This window comes from Hippopotamus amphibius, chromosome 1, assembly GCF_030028045.1.
Source record: "Hippopotamus amphibius kiboko isolate mHipAmp2 chromosome 1, mHipAmp2.hap2, whole genome shotgun sequence".
Lineage (NCBI taxonomy): Eukaryota > Metazoa > Chordata > Mammalia > Artiodactyla > Hippopotamidae > Hippopotamus > Hippopotamus amphibius.
In genome coordinates, this window is record NC_080186.1 from 35,416,150 (window position 1) to 35,435,006 (window position 18,857).

An 18,857-nucleotide genomic window follows, 5' to 3' on the forward strand; every position below is an offset into this window, starting at 1 on the left:
CTAGGTTAGCCACCACAGTGGAGAGAAAAAGCCGTTTTTCTAATAGTTCTTGCAGAAGTCCGAAGGCTGTATCTTGTCAGCTAGATCTGGGTCACGAACCCCGTGAGCATGACCCAGCCCCCTTCTTAGTGGGGGCTAGGAAGATGAGGACACCAGTTCTAGGAGGAGGCAGAACGCTAGAGGCCCACGAGACACACTGAGACCCCAGTGAGCCTGGGGCACAGAGGGAAGTGGAGCCAGCCCCTGGTGCTGGTGGTGCCCGGCCCACTGGGGCACGGCAGTGCTTTGGTTCTGTCTGGAGGCCTTGGAGGGAGGCAGTGTGGACAGAGTTGAGTCAGGGGCTGAGTAAGGTGAGGTCCCGTAGTCTGGGCTGAGGAGTCCTTGAAAACTCCGTGCAGGAATTTTTCACAAGGGGGTGATAGGAGAAGGTTGGGGTTTGTGCCAGCTGTTTGCGGTGGGCCAGTGATGGGGGTGGGGGCCTAGAGGACAACAACGAGGCAGGAGGAGCAGTGGTGAACCTGGCACAGCGATCCAGGGAAGGATGGTGGCAGGGGCTTTGGAGGTAGCAGTCACCTGTGGACTTAGAGAGCAAGTAGTGTGCTTGAAAGATATTTTAGGTGGTGCATTAGCAGGACCTGGTGATTTGTTGGATGTCTGGTCTGTGGGCTGCCACTCTGACCCGTGTCGTGAGGTCACAGGTTGGACCAGGTGGTGTCTGCAGTTGCTTCCGGCTCTGATTCTGTGCTTTGGGGCTCTGCTGATAAGCTGTGATGCAGATGCTCTCCTGTGGCACCGTGGGCCCTTCGCGTCCCTGGGCTCCCCAGCAAGGGCCCCCAGAGACCCACACTCTGAGTGGCGCCCTCTGGTCTCACAGCCCTGCTGCCTGCCTTCTCTGGCCCCGTGTGTAGGGGTGCCCAGGAAGGACACACTGCGGCCTCTGCCCACTAGCCGCATGCTCCGTCTGCATGCCCAGCATGCCTGCCCGTGGCTAGGTCTTGCCTGCCTTCCCTGCCTCTGCATGTTCCGAAAGTCTGTGCCAAGCTTGCGACTTTGGCGGGGGTGGGGGGGTCCAGGCTGCACCTTGAACTGAGAAGCTCAGGAATAGCTTCTGACCCGGGGGGCCCAAGGTCGGAGGTCATGGCCAGGCACAGCCACCCTCCCCCTTGAGATCCTTGTTCATTGGTGCCGAAAGCCGTCCGCTCGGCGCCCTCATCATGTTACTGCCATCGTCATGCCCATCCTGCCCGCGGACCACGTCCCTGGCCCGCCCCAAACCCTGGCCCCTGCCCAGTCCCTCCTGGAGGCCGCCCCTGCTCTTGGGTTCTCAGGCTGTGCCTTGAGCATGGCTGAGGTCTTGGCGGGTGGTCATCCCACTGTCCTCATCTCGTCCCATGTGACCGTGGCCTGGAGGTGGAGGCAGTGGCTCCAGAGAAGGTGGCTGTGTCGCTCCTGGGCTGACCCTCTGCCCTGCGCCCGTCAGGCTCTGAGGACCCTCCACCCTAGGATGCCTGGACCGCTCACGAGTGCCCCAGCCAGCCCCTCTGGAGACCTTGTTGGGGGCGGGGGTCAGGAGCGGGGGGGGCGGTCACTGACAGGCGACCTGGGACGTGCCCTCGACAAGGCCTTGCACTGAGCCCCTGTGACCCTGGGCCTCCGTTTCCCTAGGCCGTAAAGTGGGAGCTTGGTTGTGGAATCTCTCGTGTTCCAGACAGTCCCTGAGAGTGGGGGCTACTTCTGGCCCGAAAGCAGGGTGGGAGGTGGTCAGCCCCTCCTGCCTCTGAGGTGGGCTTGGCTCTGACGAGAGGGGCTTCCTGGATGAGGGGCCCCTGCCCTTCCACGCGCGCCTGTGTCCTGCCCCGCCTGTGAGCGCTTCTCTCCCTCCTCCTGCAGTGCGCCGCGTGGCTCCTCGTTTCTCCATCCCTCCCAGCAGCCAGGAGGTGATGCCGGGTGGCAGTGTGAACCTGACGTGTGTCGCCGTGGGCGCGCCCATGCCCTATGTGAAGTGGATGATGGGGGCCGAGGAGCTCACCAAGGAGGACGAGATGCCGGTCGGCCGCAATGTGCTGGAGCTCAGCAACGTGGTGCGCTCCGCCAACTACACCTGTGTGGCCATCTCCTCGCTGGGCATGATTGAGGCCACGGCCCAGGTCACCGTGAAAGGTGAGTGCCACCGGCGTACCTGCTGTGACCCGGGGCCTTCCTTGTAGCAGGGGGCGTGACAGGTGAGCGTGGCTGCCGGGGGACGGGCGGAGCTGAGGGTCATTGCTCTCCTGGTGCCCGGCCCCAGGGTCCTCCTGGTCCTCAGTGGTGAAGGGAGGGGTTTCTGCCAGAAATCGTCTTAATCATTAACGCTAACAGGTGCTGAGTCCGTGGCGGCAGACGCCGTGCCAGTTAGTAAGCACAGATTATTTTGTTCAGGTGGTGTCACCCTGGGAGATAGGTGCTCTCAGTGTCCCCATTTTAGTTTATAAGTTAGGAAACTGAGGCACAGGGTCACACAGAGGTAAATGATGGAGCAGGGACTTGAACCCTGGGGGTCTGAATCCACCGCACACCCCTCTGACCACTACGTAGCACCAGACCCTCGGCTTTACCAGCCTCCAGCAAGAAGGATGGGAAACGGTAGCCAAGGCAGGTGGGTTCTCTCCGCCCAGAGCCCTGGGACAGGCAGGTAGAGCAGACTCCTCAGGGCGTCCAGCTTCCACTCTCCCCTCTGACACACGACACCCCCCCATTCTGCAGCTTGAATCATCTTTTTAAAACATAAAGCAGGATCACGTTAACTCTCTTCAAATAAAGGGAGAAACATCTTCCCGTGGCTTCGGCTTCTTGTAGGATGAAGACCAGGAGCCGCACTGCCGTGAACCAAGCAGGCTGGCAGTCCTGAGTGTCACCACACCCTCACCCCCACCCTCAACCCCCCAACCCCCAGCGTCGCTGGCTCCATCTCACTCTCTCCAGGTCTCAGTTCTGTGACGCGTTCCCTGATCACCCCATCCAAGGACACGCTGGATTTTTCTCCATCTCAGCTCCTGCCTACTGCTGTCCTTACCTCAGAAACATGGTTATCAACTCACTGATCCCTTCTCTCGCACCCTGGAGGATAAACCCCATGAGAGCAGGGACGTGACTGTGTGACAGTGTGTCCTCAGCCCTAGCACGGTGCCTGGCCCACAGTAGGCACTCAGTATTATTTGCTGAGTGATTGGCTGTGGACCTGGGACGTCTCCACCTTCCGTTTGAGCCAAGCTAGAGGGTCTGTGGGGCCAGCAGCCCCATCGCCCTTTCTCAAATCCAGGGCCATTCCCTGAGGAAATATCATCTCTCTCCCAGTCCCTGTTACACATGCTTGCCAACGGGTGGGGCCAGACGCACGGCAGAGGCAGAGATCTCTGCTGCCCAGCCTGTGTGCCTCCCATCCGCGTGGCACCCAGGCGGTCCACCTCGGGGTCTGTCCATTAGACGCGTCGCCGGGGCTGATGTGAGGATCCAGGGAGTCCTAGAAGGGACTTGGATAGACACTGAATGTCCCAAGGCCTGTGGAGGCACTGACGGGCCTGGCCTCCAGCCCCCTAGCCCGAGGTCACCGAGGGCTTCCCGGGCCATTCTTCAGGGTGGGCTGTGGGGGTCAACCACACTCTGGTTGGATGAACCCCAAGGGCAGGGTTGGCTCCCGTGGTCATGACTTCAGGCGGCCCTGGGCCTTCCACCTTGTCTCCAGCTCTGCCGAAGCCTCCGATTGACCTGGTGGTGACCGAGACAACTGCCACCAGTGTCACCCTGACCTGGGACTCCGGGAACTCCGAGCCCGTGTCCTACTACGGCATCCAGTACCGTCCAGCGGGCGCAGAGGGCCCCTTCCAGGAGGTGGACGGCGTGGCCACCACCCGCTACAGCATCGGTGGCCTCAGCCCTTTCTCGGAGTACGCCTTCCGCGTGCTGGCGGTGAACAGCATCGGGCGCGGGCCGCCCAGCGAGGCGGTGCGGGCGCGCACGGGGGAGCAGGCGCCTTCCAGCCCCCCGCGCCGCGTGCAGGCGCGCATGCTGAGCGCCAGCACCATGCTGGTGCAGTGGGAGCCGCCCGAGGAGCCCAACGGCCTGGTGCGCGGCTACCGCGTCTACTACACCCCCGACTCCCGCCGCCCCCTGAGCGCCTGGCACAAGCACAACACGGACGCCGGGCTCCTCACCACCGTGGGCAGCCTGCTGCCTGGCATCACCTACAGCCTGCGCGTGCTGGCCTTCACCGCCGTGGGCGACGGCCCCCCCAGCCCCGCCATCCAAGTCAAGACGCAGCAGGGGGGTAGGTGCGGGCGGCGTGCTGGCTGGGCGGCCGGGCGGACCCGGCGTGGGCAAGGCTGGGTGTCCCCTCCTCCCTCAGCTGGGAGACGGGGGCCTCGGGGTGATGAGGGCCCGTGCCCAAGCGCGCGGCCACTGGGAAGGCGGGGCGGGCGTGGGGGGTGAGGCCCCGCCTTCCCCTGCCTCCTTCCCCTGGGTGCCCCTGCCCTCGCGGGGACTGGCGAGGCTGACGCACGTGGCGTGGGGTGTTGCAGTGCCCGCCCAGCCCGCGGACTTCCAGGCAGAGGCGGACTCGGACACCAGGATCCAGCTCGCGTGGCTGCTGCCCGCGCAGGAGCGGATCATCAAGTACGAGCTGGTGTACTGGGTGGCGGAGGACGAGGGCCAGCAGGTGAGAGCGCCCAGCGGGGCCCGAGGGAGGAGGGCTCCCCCGGTCCCCGGGGGTCTGTGGTGGGCTCGCCCAGGCAGGCGTCTCCGAATTTCCGTGGTCATGTGGGCACAGCCCCTTGAGGCTCTGGGGCCCGTGTGGCCTCTGTGGTTCTGTAGTCCTTGTCACCCACATGCCAGGGACAGAGCCCCTAGGTCTGTCCTGGGTCTCCTAGGCTCTGTGGCTCCTGTGGCACCCGCAGAGCCCTAACGTTCCCTGGGGCCGCGTGTCCCTAGTGTTCCCATGGCCGTGTGGTCGGTGAGGTGCCCTTGCGTGGCCCAGGTGGCCCCCTGGCAGGGAGCCAGCACTGTAGCCACGGTGGGTCCTCAGGGATCAGCCGCAGCCTGTGTTGGGGGTGACCTCTGAGGGACCTTTGAGGTCAGGGCAGTCAGTGAGCGTTCCCTGCTCTTCCAGCACAAGGTGACCTTCGACCCCACCTCCTCCTACACTGTAGAGGACCTGAAGCCCGACACACTGTACCGCTTCCAGCTGGCCGCCCGCTCTGAGATGGGGGTGGGCGTCTTCACCCCCACCATTGAGGCTCGCACAGCACAGTCTAGTAAGTGTCTCCTGGGGCCACTGCCTGCTACAGCTGGGCGGGACACAGACACACACGTACCCCTTGCCCTCGACCAGGCAGGTGGTCAGATCTGCTGGGCCCTGGGCTCAGTCTGCACCCCAAGTGAGGGGCAGGTAAGTGCCCTCTAGTCTGCATCCAGGCGGCGGCTGCCCTCGCTGCTCCCTGCCCAGCTCCTGCCCTCCCTCAGCCCCACCCCTGCCCAGGTAAGTTCTGTGTCTCTGATCCGTCTCCTCCCCCCACCCCCTCTGTGCTGGTCACACTGGCCCCCCGGGCCGCCCTCCGTGGAGTGACCGTCGTGCTCGCTGTGTCCCAGACCCGCCTCGGTGGGCGTCCTCCCTCCCCGTATCCCCACATCTCATCTCCCCGTTACCCATATCCCCGCCCCCTGCCCCTCCATGGGAACACGTGGGAGTCACGCAGTCACACGGAGCCAGCTGCACACAGCAGAGATGAGGCCGTGTGACCCGCGTTGGGACCGTGTGGCCCCCCGTGTGTTGGACGGTCCGCGAGACCCTGTGCGTGCCCACCGTGTGGCGTCGCGTGTGCCTGTCATCCTGCGTGAGTGAGACTCTGATGGCGTGAGTGTGTCCACGTCTGAGCACCCAGCCGTGCAGCTCCTGAAAGTGTGTGTCGCTGTGATCGGGTCTGTATGACTGTTCTTAGCATTGGGACCCAGCAAGTGTGTCGTGGGGTGTCTGGGTCCCTGCAGCTCTCCCAGTGACAGACTGTGAGTCCAGGGGCTGTCTGGTCACGTGGCCAGGGGGCCGCTGTCTGTGAGGCTGTCTGTGATAACGGGGCCACACATGTGTGGCTGGTGGGGATCACGGTGTTGAGACAGTGAGCACATGTGACGACATGATGGTCCCCTGAGGCTGTCCATGTCACGTGGGGCTGTGTGAATGTGCCACGTGTGACCTGATGTTCATGGATTCATTCTACAAGCACCTGCCACGGTCCTGCTAGGGGCCCATCACGCTGCAGGGCCAGCAGCACGACCCTGACGCGGCCTCTGCCCGCGGGGGTCCTAACCTAGTGGGGGGGCCATATTAAACCCACAGTTATCCAAATGGGCTTTTAATTATATCCGTGTAAAGTGCTGTGGAGGAGACAAACAGCGGAGAGATGATGTGACGGGGACCTTATCTGATCTGAGGGGTTGAGGAGAGCTTCCTTGGGTGACACAGAGGGCCCCAGGCAGGGGGTCAGCGGGTGCAAAAGACCCTGAAGCAGGAAGGTGCTTGGCTGTGGTCAGGGGCAAGCAGCCGGCCGGCGTGGCTGGAGCAGCCATCGGACCACAGCGGTCAGGGCCTCAGAGACAGAGGACAGGCAGGAGGGCTGCCTGGCTGCTGTGTGAGAACGCATGGGACGGCCCGCCAGGACCCTGGAGGCTGGTGAGGGGGCTGTGCATCAGTCCAGGCAAGAGACGGCGGCTCAGGTGAGGTGGTGGGGATCTGAGAGCTGCTGGGATGCCACTGGCCAGACTCGGTGATGGGTTAGGTGTAGGGGGGCTGAGGGAGAGGGAGGCATTGGGTGAAGCCTTGTGTGTGGTGTGGAGACCTGGGAGGAGAGTGATGCCACTCCCTAGGATGGGAAACAGGACAGAAGCAGATGCGAGGGGCGCACGTGGTTCCAAGGCCCCCAAGCTCAGGATGCTGTGTGCCATCCAGGTGCTGATGCTTGGCAGGCTGCCGGAATCCAGGGCTGGGGCTGGAGGTGGACTGGGAGAAGGAGGGCCAGAGATGCGGGGAAATCCGGGAGAGGGGGGTGTCTTGGAGGTTGGAAAGAGAGGGAGACCAGGTGCTGCTGCTGACCGACCAGGGCCAGAGGGACGCAGGCGTGTCTGCTGGGTCTAGTAACGTGGAGAGGTGGACCTGGCATGAGGGGCCGAAGCCGACTGGAGTTCCACAAGGCGTGTGTGGGAGGCGAGGGAGTAGAGACAGAGAGCTCAGCAGGGGGAGGGGACCCTGTAGCTGGTGTGGGGGGGGGAGGCTGTGGGGCTGAGGATGGGATGTGTCTTTTAAGATGGGGAAATCTTGAGCATATTTAAATGCTGTTGGGTATGTGTCAATGAGGAGACATAGAAAATATGGAAAAGAGAAAGATAGTTGGAGTCTCAGGAGGTGGGGAAGAGGGCAGAGCATGGGTGATAGGAGAGATTGGCCTTGTGCAGGAGGGCACCCCTCTCCCTTCCCAGGGAGGGGAGGAGAGACTCAGAGCTGATACAGGCTGGTGGGTTTGGTAGCAAGAGATGGAGGAGCTGCTGTTGGAAGGCATTGGTTTTCTCTGCAAAGTAGGAGACGGGGTCATGTGCTGAGAGGAGGGAAGGTGAGGGGAGCTGGAGGTTTGAGGAGCGTGGAGGACGTGCGAGGTGTTTTGTGTAAAGTGGCAGAGGGAGCCGGGCAGAGAGCAGAGACCAGCTGGCAGCATGGACGGCCTGGGGGAGGCCAAGGGGTGTTCACAGGGCGCCAGCCTGCCTCGGCGGCTTTTTCTACCCGCCGCTGTGCCACTTTGGAGGAGGTGGGGGCGGGGTTCATTCAGAGCTTGGGGCGAGCTGGGCAGGAGCTCGGAGCGAGGAGTCTGGGGTGTTGGTAAGAGTGGTGAGGGTCTAAGCTCGGAACGGAGCCCAGAATACCGTGGGCAGTGGGGATGGTAGGTCGACGGATGAGGTCCCTGGGGGTGAAGAGCAGGCACGGTGCTGGGGGCCCTGAGCGGCTGAGCTGGGCTGAGAGGCGAAGGCCTGAGGGGGGGCGGTTGGAGGCCACAGTTTTGCAGAGAGAGGCAGCACCTGGGGCACGCCCACAGCCGCGCCCGGGAGGAGAAAGCTCTGGAGATGAGCGGCTTGGGAGCCTGTGGGTTGAGGGGCTGCTGGAGTCGTCTGGGCAGGAGGTGGTGGCAGAACTCGAGAAGAGTGAACCCCAGCGATGGCCGCGGAGCCCTCAGTGAGAACGGGGGCCGGAAACGTCACTGGGACCTAGGAGGGCGCAGACCGGCCTCCTAACGCCCGAGGAGCCTGATGAGTGAGGGCCCCTCCGATGGGCACGTTCCCCCCAGCCTGCCTGCAGGCCTCCGGTCTGCAGTTTCCTGCGACCCAGGCAGGCACAGGCTGAGGCAGCCTCACACCAGAAGAGCCGTCGGGCCACTTGTCCTGAGAAGAGAGAGAGCTGTGGACACAGCAGCGGGGGAGGGTCTCCACGTGTGGTTGTGGGTGTGACCAGGGGTGAGGGGCCCCATGCTGGTGTGTGTCTGATGCCCTGTGTGTCTTGTGTGAGACAGTGTATGTGTGTGAGGCCGCTGTGTTAGTGTGCGTGTGTGTGTGTGTGTGTGTGTGTAAGAGCCCCTGGTCCAGAGGGAGCTGGGCCATCTGGTGGCAGTGGCGACAGCCTGCCTGGAGGGGCCCTGGGATAGCCATGCTGTACCTGGGGAGCAGCCCGCCTGGGTGAGTTTCCCGTCCTCTGTGACTGGTCACCGTGCCTCTGACCCCCACGCTCCATCTGCCTGCTTCCCCCCGTTTGTCTTCCCCAGCCCCCTCCGCCCCTCCCCAGAAGGTGACGTGTGTGAGCGTGGGTTCCACCACGGTCCGGGTAAGTTGGGTCCCACCGCCGGCCGACAGCCGCAACGGCGTCATCACCCAGTACTCGGTGGCCTACGAGGCAGTGGACGGCGAGGACCGCGAGCGGCACGTGGTGGACGGCATCGGCCGCGAGCACTCCAGCTGGGACCTGGTGGGCCTGGAGAAGTGGACGGAGTACCGGGTGTGGGTGCGGGCGCACACGGACGTGGGCCCCGGCCCCGAGAGCAGCCCGGTGCTGGTGCGCACCGACGAGGACGGTAGGCGGCGCCGAGGAGGGGTGGGGGGGCAGCCACGCCACCTGGACCCCCCCCCACACCGGGTGCCCAGGGCCTTGGCCTCCTGCGAGCCCAGAAGGACTCGCCATCTTCCTGGTGCAGGCTTAATGGCCCCGACTGGGCAGATGTAGCTCGTGGGACACCCTGTGCCCACATCTCAGCTTCGGGGCTTCTCCAAGGCAGCTGGAGCCTTAAAAGGCCAAGGCCAAAGAGGCAGCACCACCTAAGACTTGAGAGGGGGAGAACTGGGGAGACTGGTGGAAGAGACACTCAGTAGGCTCACTGAGGCTCTGCCTCACTAGACATCGGGGTGATGTGGGGCCCAGGAAGAGATAGGACAGGTTGGGCTGGTCAAAGGCCCGGTGCCCCACCTCCACCTGTTCCCCACCTCTACCCTCCCCACCGAGTGAGGCAGCCCTGGGCCCGAGGGGTCGCAGGGTCCTGGGCTCTTCCCCATGCCAGGCAGCGGGAGCCCTCCATGTTCCTCTCCAGGGCGGGCAGTCTGAGGAAAGTGCCTCCGGGCCTCTCCAGGGGCACTGGGGTGCAAAGGTGAGGCCCTGCAGCGGGCCGTGCCCGCCTGAGCTCAGATCCGCGCCACGCGCCTGACTTCCTTCTCCTCTGGTCCCCAGTGCCCAGCGGGCCGCCGCGGAAGGTGGAGGTGGAGCCGCTGAACTCCACTGCCGTGCATGTCTCCTGGAAGCTGCCCGTCCCCAGCAAGCAGCACGGCCAGATCCGTGGCTACCAGGTCACCTACGTGCGGCTAGAGAATGGCGAGCCCCGCGGCCAACCCATCATCCAGGACGTCATGCTGGCTGAGGCCCAGGTGTGCCACTGGGAGGGGGGCGGGGGCGGTGAGGTCAGCATGTTCCTTTCTCTTTGGAGCCCAAGTTTGCTCCCCTCCCCTGCTGCTCTCCGAGGGACTGAGACACCAAGACCTGCTGCTGCATCCGGCTAGGGAAGGGCTGAGACCAGGAGGTTAGGGCCAGGTGTCAGGAACACTCCCTCCTCTGTCTTGGGTCTGCCCGAGCTGTGCCAGCCCAGGCTTGGCCAGCCCCATCTGCCCTGGTGACAGTCCCAGCCTGGCAGTCACCTCTGTGCTCAGCCACCAGCACTAGCATGAGATCTGTCTGCACAGACCCAGGCCTCAGCGCCTCCAAGCCCTCCTTTGTGGTTTGTGGGAAGTGCATTCGCTGTCAGGCTGGGCTTTTGAGACAGGCCTTCCTCCTTGGCAGCGTGCCTCCCCCAGCTGGGGCGGTCGCCTCCCCGCCACTTGGCCCTGGGCGTTGCCGCGTTCTGTGAGCGGCCAGGCCGGGGCGTTGCACGCGGGGGGTTGGTTCGGCCCCTGATGCTTGCTGTCAAGGGCTGGGCCTGCGGCCAGGCTCAGACCTCCTTCTGTGCCCTTCCGTCCTTGGGGGATGATGGTTCTGCCCACGAGCTTGGGCTGACGTCCCGGGGGTATCCTCAGCACTGGTTGGCTATCCAGATGGAGAACCTAGGATACTGGGAGGGTAGGCGAGGGGGCCAGAATTTACCAGTAAGGGGTGGCCGAGCTCAGGTAAGAAGCCAGGTCTGCTGGGAAAGGGCTGTAATTGCTACCACCAGTTACCTCCCAAAATAGTCGGCTGAATATTCACAACCCCTGGTGTGTCTGTGCTCAAGGGCTTTCCATCCAGAATCAGGGCCATGAGGGGTGGAGGTGGAACCCACACACCCTCCCTGTCCGGCTTTTTACCCACCTGGGCTGGGATCAGAGGTGCAAGCATGTACCCCACGTTCTTCGTGCTGCGCTTGGAGGTGGACTCACCCACAGGCAGACGAGGGCCCTCATAGCTCCAGCTGGGCTCAGCCCGCTGCCCAGAGGGCGCCCTCTTCCTCCTCTCGGCCTCTTCCGTGCTAAGAGAAAGGGGTGGAAGAGGCGGGCTTGTGGACCCGCCTACATTCCTGGGGCAGGTTGAAGGCTCTTCCTGGAGCCTCAGCGGACACACCCACCCAGAAACATCTCGGGAATGGGCTCGCTCCGGGCCCCTCCTGCCTCAGGGGTTCAGCAGCACAGCTGCAGCCAGTGAGGTTCCAGAGAAGCCACTTCACTTCGGGTGCCCTCTTCTGGTCCTAAGTGGTTTGGGAGGAGCAGGGCCATAGGATGAGGGCCACTGTCCTCTTGGCCACAGACGACCTGCGACAGGCTGTAAACATGAGCCTGGGCTCTAGGGAAGCCGAGTGAAGGTGGAGGGCCTGCCCTTGCAGCACCCCCAGGACTAGGTCGTTCTGCTCCAAGCCAGGAGGAGAGCAGATGGGGCCTGCTCCCCAGCCTGGCCACAGGGCCCACCTGTCCCCTGAGCTCCTGGTCAAGGACGCCACAGCCTGTCCTTCCCCACAGCACCATCTGCTCAGCCCAGGCCCCATCAGTTTTGAAAGAACCGTAGGGTACGTGCCCCCCACGACTCTGTGGCCAGGCCTGTCTCCTTTCATGTGCATCTCCATCTCAAATGTGTCTGTTTCCATGTCTCTGACTCCATCTCCCGTCTCCTTTTGTCCCTTTCCCATAGTCTGTTTTTCCTTCTTCTCTCTGTTTGTCTCTCCCTCTCACTGACTGTGTTTTCATCTGTCTCATTCTCTTCTCTGCTGTCTTCCATCCTCTGAGTCCTTCCACCCTCTTTCCCGTCCTCTGAGCACTTCCACCCTCTCTCCCATCTGAGCCCTTCCACCCTCTCTCCCATCCTCTGAGTGCTTCCACCCTCTCTCCTGTCCTCTGAACCCTTCCACCCTCTCTCCTGTCCTCTGAGCCCTTCCACCCTCTCTCCTGTCCTCTGAGCGCTTCCACCCTCTCTCCCATCTGAGCCCTTCCACCCTCTCTCCCATCCTCTGAGTGCTTCCACCCTCTCTCCTGTCCTCTGAGTGCTACCACCCTCTCTCCCTCCGTTTTTCTTCACCCTCTGCCCTTCCCTTTCTTTTTTTCTCTCTCACTCTCATCCTCATGAGCACCTCCATGCCCAGGCCTGGCTTGGACAGCATCCCCCAGGCAAGGAACCTAGAGCAGGGCCAGGCCCAGCCACACCCTAGAAAGTGGCCATGGCTGGGAGGGACAGTCAATGGCCTTCCCATATCTTGTCCCACCACTGCTCGAAAGGACTTTCCAAGAGATCTTCCCAGAACAGGAGGGACGGGGGCTGTTGGACAGGGATCAGATCAGCATTGTGAGGATGATTGGGCCAGAGGACCCCGTGGCACGTCTAGCCTGGGGATGGCGTGGACCATCTCCCTGTGCTGTGCTGGACAGCTGCCAACCCCCAGCCCTCCAGAGCCACAGGACCTCCCTCCTACCATCTGTCCAGCTAGTAAACCTACATGCACCACGGCCTAAAGAAGACTATACCAAGAATCAGCAGCAGCGCCCACCCAACAGGAAGTGTGCTTTCCTAGCTTGATTTCAGGCACCCCAGGAAAGAATGGGTCTGAGGGCTTCCCCGGCGCCTGTGGAGCAGGGCCCAGGCTCTGAGCTTGGCACTCACAGCCTTTATCATCTTGCTGGCCAGCCACAGTATAGCTCCTGCTGTTCCTGGGACAGCCCTCCTTGCCTAGGGCCACTGCTAATCTGTCTTCCCAACTGGGATACTTTCGGGAGTGAAAGGAGACTTTGCAAGTAATCACACCAGGACAGCAGGCCCAGGCTGCTGTCCCTGGTAAACCAGGTGTGCAGTCAGTGTGCGCGCCCGCGGCAGCGTCTTCTCTCTGCCTGAGCTGCAGAGCCCACCTCCCACGTCTGGCAGCCTCTCCCTTGAAGCACCTCCAGGGGGCGCCCTCCTCAACCCTGGTGCCCACAGTTGGGCTCACACAGAGTTGGGCTCATGAGGCGGGGCTGGGATCTTTGGATGGGGCGTGGTCCTGGGGTGCCACCCCCTGGGGCACGTCAGAGGCCCAGGCCTGCCATCTGCCCTCCCTGGACCAGGCCCCCTTGGAGCCAGAGTCCTTCACATCCTATCTCCCTTTCTTTCCCTCTCCCGCGGTCAGTGGCGGCCAGAGGAGTCCGAGGACTATGTAAGTAAGAGGTGTGCGAGCGCGGGCAAGACCTGGGTCAGGCTGGGCTCGTGGGACACTCCCCTCCCCCACCCCTCCTCCCAGCCTGAGCTGCCGAGATCCACAGGGCACCAGCCACATCCGGAGAAAATTGGCGCTTCGGCACAAGCCCCGAGCTGAGCAGCGATTGGCATGTCCTCTAATCCTTGCTCCTCACCTGTCGAGTAGCAATTTCAGGCCAGTGTTGGAGATCGACCAGGGCCTGGCCCCTGCTTCGGCCGGATGGGGATGGAGTTAAATCCGATCCTGATCGTTAGGCCTTACTGATCCCTGGAGTGAAAAATCCCCTGCTCTGGGCCCAGGCTGGGAGGGGAGTCTGGGGGCCGGGTTATGGCATCGGTGCATCCTGGAGCCCCAGCCCTGGGAGACCCTCCAGCCTGCAAGGGGGTGGTGGCGGCTGCAGTGGCCCCACCCGAGGCTCAGAGCTGGAGGGACGCCAGGGTTGGTGGTGACAGCTCTGTTCCCACTGCGCGGTGGTCCCCTCCCTTCCTCCCACTTTTCTCTCTGGGTGGTGTGGCTTGGCCTCCCGTGGTGTTTCTCCGCATGTCCGGAAATGATGCCTTAGCTGGAGATGGGCATATGGGCAGGGCCTGCCAAGGCAGGGGGACACCGCCCTGGCTGACTTCTCAGGCATCACTAGGGACAGGGTGCTCCCCGGAGTGGGGGTTCTCTGTCCTCCTCGTCTCTCCTCCCTGTCTCAGGAAGCATCGCACGGCATAAGGTGCTCACAGAGCCAGTGCCTAGACAGGGGCGGGAGGGGTCCTCACGAGGTCCTGCAGGGTGGTGCCATGGCCCACCCCTCCACCTCACTCCGTGGTGTGCGTGCATGCGCGTGCATTAGTATCTACAGGTGGCCCTCCACCTGCTGGTGCAGGAGGCGCTGTGGGCTGCATGCATGTGTGTGCCAAGAGACACACAGAGGTGCTGTGTGCGTGCGAGGCTACATGCCCTGTGTATCACGTGGGCCCAGACCTCACGAGGTGTCATTCATCGTACAATGGAGTGAAGGAACAGTGTAGCCCTTTGTTCTTGTCTGAAAGGAAGAATGAGCAGACTGTCTGCCATAGGCTTGTGGCTCTCGGGTTGGGCTGGGTCCTCCTGGGCACACATCCACCTGCCTGTCCTGCCTCCCACAGAGTCCAGCATCTCACAGCCCCCTCTCCCAGGACCTCTGGCCCTGTGTGCCCTCCGGGGGTGGGAGGAGCCCGCCGGCTAACATCCTGAGGTGGCTGGCCTGGTCTGGTCCCTCCTTGCTCTCCTGTGATGGGAATGGGCCCCTCCTCCTCCCCTAGGAAACCACCATCAGCGGCCTGACTCCGGAGACCACCTACTCCATTACTGTCGCCGCCTACACCACCAAGGGGGACGGTGCCCGCAGCAAACCCAAAATCGTCACGACCACGGGGGCGGGTGAGTGAGGGGTCAGGGTCGGAGCTGAGGGTGGGGCCGAGAGGAGGGCAGGGCCGGAGCCCAGTGCGTGGTTGTTCAGTCCCAGGCCGGCCCACCATGATGGTCAGCACCACAGCCATGAACACGGCGCTGCTCCAGTGGCACCCACCCAAGGAGCTGCCTGGGGAGCTGCTGGGCTACCGGCTGCAGTACCGCCGGGCGGACGAGGCACAGCCCAACACCGTTGATTTTGGCAAGGACGACCAGCACTTTACGGTCACTGGCCTGCACAAAGGGGCCACCTACGTCTTCCGGCTCGCTGCCAAGAACCGAGCCGGCCCCGGTGAGGAGTTCGAGAAGGAGATCACAACCCCCGAGGACGTGCCCAGCGGGTTCCCCCAAAACCTGCGTGTGATAGGGCTGACCACGTCTACGACGGAACTGACCTGGGACCCCCCAGTGCTGGCGGAGAGGAACGGGCGCATCACCAACTACACCGTGGTGTACCGTGACATCAACAGCCAGCGGGAGCTGCAGAACGTCACTGCCGACACCCACCTGACGCTCTCCGGCCTCAAGCCAGACACCACTTATGACGTCAAGGTCCGCGCTCGCACCAGCAAAGGCGCCGGCCCGCTCAGCCCCAGCATCCAGTCCCGGACCATGCCTGTGGAGCAAGGTGTGTGCTGTGGGCACGTGGCTGCGCCTGGGGACCTCTGCTCTCCTTGACCCACTGACCTCTGGCAACTGTGATCCACCAACCTCTGGTGTGTGACGCTCCAATCTCTCATGACCGTGACCACTAACCTCTAGTGAACGGGCGCCACGTTCTCGGTGTGTGACCCCTGACCTCTGCTGTCCTTGACCCACTGACCTCTGCTGTGTGACTCTCCAGTCTCTCGTGACCTTGACCTGCTGATTTCTTTTGACTGCATCACCACTCTTGGGTATGCAACACTAATCTCTTGGGGCCACGACCCCCTGATCTCTAGTGAACACGGTCCTCTGTGCTCTGGTGTATGGCCACACGCTTCTCATGACCACGTCCTCTGACCTCTGGTCACTCTGACCTGGTGTCTGTAAGCTCCAGCTTCACCCAAGCACTTCTGGAGATCCTGACCACGGGTCCCGTGGCATCTGCCCCACTCCGTACTCACTGTGAGGAAGAGCCGGGGCTGGGAGCTGAACTGTGTGCAGTTGAAGCTAGTGGGAGTGGGGGTGCCTGGTCCTCCGCAGCCTTTCCTAACCCCCTGCTCCTCGCCCCGTGCCTCTTCGTGGCGGGGAGCCCTTCAGGCCCGTTCACCCCCGTTACGCAGCCAGAGCTGACTCCCTCCTTATATCCCAACAGTATTTGCCAAGAACTTCCGTGTGGAGGCTGCAATGAAGACATCCGTACTGCTCAGCTGGGAGGTCCCTGACTCCTACAAGTCGGCTGTACCCTTCAAGGTGGGTGGAGCCAGCTGCGCCCGGCTCGCACGCAGACCTGCTGCAGGCCCTCGTTGCAGTCCCAGGCTGTGCGTGTGCATTTGTGACGCCGGATCCGGGTTGGGCGTGTGCACGTGCTCTGCCCTGCAGGCCCATGATGGGAAGCCCCACCCACACGCGCTGCCTGCCCCACTTCTGTGCAGATTCTGTACAACGGGCAGAGTGTGGAGGTGGACGGGCACTCCATGCGGAAGCTGATCGCAGACCTGCAGCCGAACACAGAGTACTCGTTCGTGCTGATGAACCGTGGCAGCAGTGCAGGGGGCCTGCAGCACCTCGTGTCCATCCGCACGGCCCCCGACCTTCTGCCGCACAAGCCAATGCCTGCCTCTGCCTACATAGAGGACGGCCGCTTCACTCTCTCCATGCCCCACGTGCAGGAGCCCTCGCTGGTCAGGTGTGCAGAGGAGGCCTCGGGGGAGGAGGGCAGGGCTAGCCACGCAAGAGCAGGCGATGACGGTCCTGACTCCCCTCACCCCGCCCACCCAGGTGGTTCTACATCATGGTGGTGCCCATTGACCGCATGGGAGGAAGCATGCTGGCGCCACGGTGGAGCACACCTGAGGAGCTGGAGCTGGACGAGGTGCCTGGGGACCAGACAGGGCAGCACTGAGGGCAGTCCCATTGCGGTGGTTGGCCGTGGCCCCAGGGACTCCCCCAAACTGCAGCCACTCTCTGATTGGCAGCCTGCCCGCATCTCTGGGGAGACAGACTCTGAGCCAGCCCCTGGGAGCTTTCAGAGAACTCCTGGAGGGCTTACAGAGACTCTCCCCGAGGGGTTTGTGGAGGATTCCCTGGGGTGGGAAGTGGCAGAGACATTTCTCAGATCTAGAGAATCCTGGGCCCTGTAAGCTTCAGAGTCTGCAGGATCTAGAGGCCACACAGGCGCTAGGGTGGAGCCCCAGCACGTTTGGAATCTGCCGTCCTCTTCTTGCAGTGGTGTGCAGCCAGCCCTCCCCAGTTAGGCTGGGGGACTGGTTACCCAGAGGGTCCCGTCTTATTGGGCTCTCTAGGAGGAGTGGCATTGCCATGTCTACCATCCAACATGATTCTATGAGGACACTGGGTCAGGCCGGGCTCGGGTCCCTTACACAGAGGGTGAGCCCAGCCTCAGCCCAGGGAGCTTGTGTCCCAGGCCCCAGGCCCAGGAGCGTGTGCTCCAAGGCCCCTGCGTGACTCCCGTGCTCTGCTCCGTCAGCTTCTGGAGGCCATCGAGCAGGGCGGCGGGGAGCGGCGGCGGCGACGGCAGGCAGAGCGGCTGAAGCCGTACGTGGCCGCTCAGGTGGACGTGCTCCCTGAGACCTTCACCCTGGGAGACAAGAAGAGCTACCGGGGCTTCTACAACCGGCCGTTGTCTGCAGACCTGAGCTACCAGTGCTTTGTGCTCGCCTCCCTGAAGGAACCCATGGACCAGGTCTGCCTGAGACCCCAGGCCTGACCGGACGTCCCCCACCCCGCCCCAGGCCAGTCCCAGACACCTCAGAGGCCCCCGACCTGCACTGGAGTCTCAAGGCACTAACCCCTAGGACCCAGCAGGCCAGACCCGACCTAGCCCTAGGGTCCCAGTCAGCTGACCAGGCCCAGGTCAGCCTCTTAGTTTTGGGAGACCAGGCCCAGAGCCCTCTCTCCAGGTTTGGGGGACAGAGGTTGGGAGACCTCACCCCGGGCTCACCACCTGTGCTGTTCCTCCCCCGGGCCACAGAAGCGCTATGCCTCCAGCCCCTACTCAGATGAGATTGTGGTCCAGGTGACCCCAGCCCAGCAGCAGGAGGAGCCCGAGATGCTGTGGGTGACGGGCCCCGTGCTGGCCGTCATCCTCATCATCCTCATCGTCATCGCCATCCTCCTGTTCAAGAGGTGAGTGCTCCGGCGGACGGTCACCTGCCCTTGGACTCTCAGGCCCTCCCTGGCCGGGGCAGCCACACAGCCTGCACCCCAGGGTGCACCCCTGGGCTCAGTGGGAAGCCAGGAGGGCGGACGCCGTGCGTGTGCACACCCGTGGGTGTGGCCTGGGTGTGATGAGCAGCTGCAGCTTCACAGGGGGCTTGTTCACGTGCGTCCCCAGGCACGTCCGTCTCTGTGTTTCGGTGGATGTGAGCGTGTCTGTCTCTCAGCTTGTAGACACCACCTTCTCCTGGTCCCCTGCCTTCAGCACCCCCTCTGCCACCATCCCTGGGTGACTCCCTGCCTGGCTGTCCTGCTCAGGCCTCGAGAGGTCCATACCCAGCTCCAGGGCCACGTGCCTGTGGACGTTCACTTGGCAGACGTTTGTTCAGTGCCTGCTGTGACCACAGCACCTGAAGTCCCAGACTCAGGGTGTCCTGATCCTTCCCACAGCCGCCCCCCCAGGGTCCCTATCACAGGGGACAGGCCCATCCGCCGAGCTACCAACCAGAAACCTCAGTACTGCCCTCTCCCCTCCTCCCTCTTGCTCCACCCAGTCGCCCGTGAGTCCTACCCTGAATGTCACTGGACCTCCTCCCCTCTCCCTACCCTGGGCTCTCCAGGAGGTGGTGCATGTGCACATGGCACCCCTCAGTCCTCTCTCGCGCACAGTTGCAGCTTCCTGCTCTTGGAGTCTCCCCTTCCTCTCTATCCTCCTCCCAGCCCGAAAGGTATTTCTGAAGATTTACTTTGTCACCCTCAGCTTAAAATTTCTCAGTTTTAACTAAAGAGTTTTATAGCCCGACTTCTGTAGCCTGACAGTCCATCATACACCTGGCTGGTCCGGCCCCTGCCACCACCCCCAGCGTCATC

The 18,857-nt window shown here is 63.0% G+C and overlaps 1 protein-coding gene across 8 annotated transcripts in view; it reads left to right on the forward strand.

The window, feature by feature from the left end:
• The window catches only part of PTPRF (protein tyrosine phosphatase receptor type F), an 84,340-nt gene that overhangs the window by 51,267 nt on the left and 14,216 nt on the right, over positions 1-18,857 (forward strand). For 3 of the 8 annotated variants that reach the window (XM_057708114.1, XM_057708105.1, XM_057708131.1), the window contains 14 exons: positions 1,891-2,160; positions 3,722-4,303; positions 4,554-4,690; positions 5,141-5,285; positions 8,829-9,134; positions 9,782-9,975; positions 13,161-13,187; positions 14,519-14,636; positions 14,716-15,294; positions 15,964-16,061; positions 16,244-16,497; positions 16,590-16,683; positions 17,299-17,514; positions 17,803-17,957. In XM_057708114.1, the coding sequence (XP_057564097.1) occupies positions 1,891-2,160; positions 3,722-4,303; positions 4,554-4,690; positions 5,141-5,285; positions 8,829-9,134; positions 9,782-9,975; positions 13,161-13,187; positions 14,519-14,636; positions 14,716-15,294; positions 15,964-16,061; positions 16,244-16,497; positions 16,590-16,683; positions 17,299-17,514; positions 17,803-17,957 (3,175 nt within the window). The remainder of the gene's footprint in view (positions 1-1,890; positions 2,161-3,721; positions 4,304-4,553; positions 4,691-5,140; positions 5,286-8,828; positions 9,135-9,781; positions 9,976-13,160; positions 13,188-14,518; positions 14,637-14,715; positions 15,295-15,963; positions 16,062-16,243; positions 16,498-16,589; positions 16,684-17,298; positions 17,515-17,802; positions 17,958-18,857) is intronic. The other 5 variants (XM_057708125.1, XM_057708141.1, XM_057708159.1 and 2 more) reach the window with 3 other exon arrangements.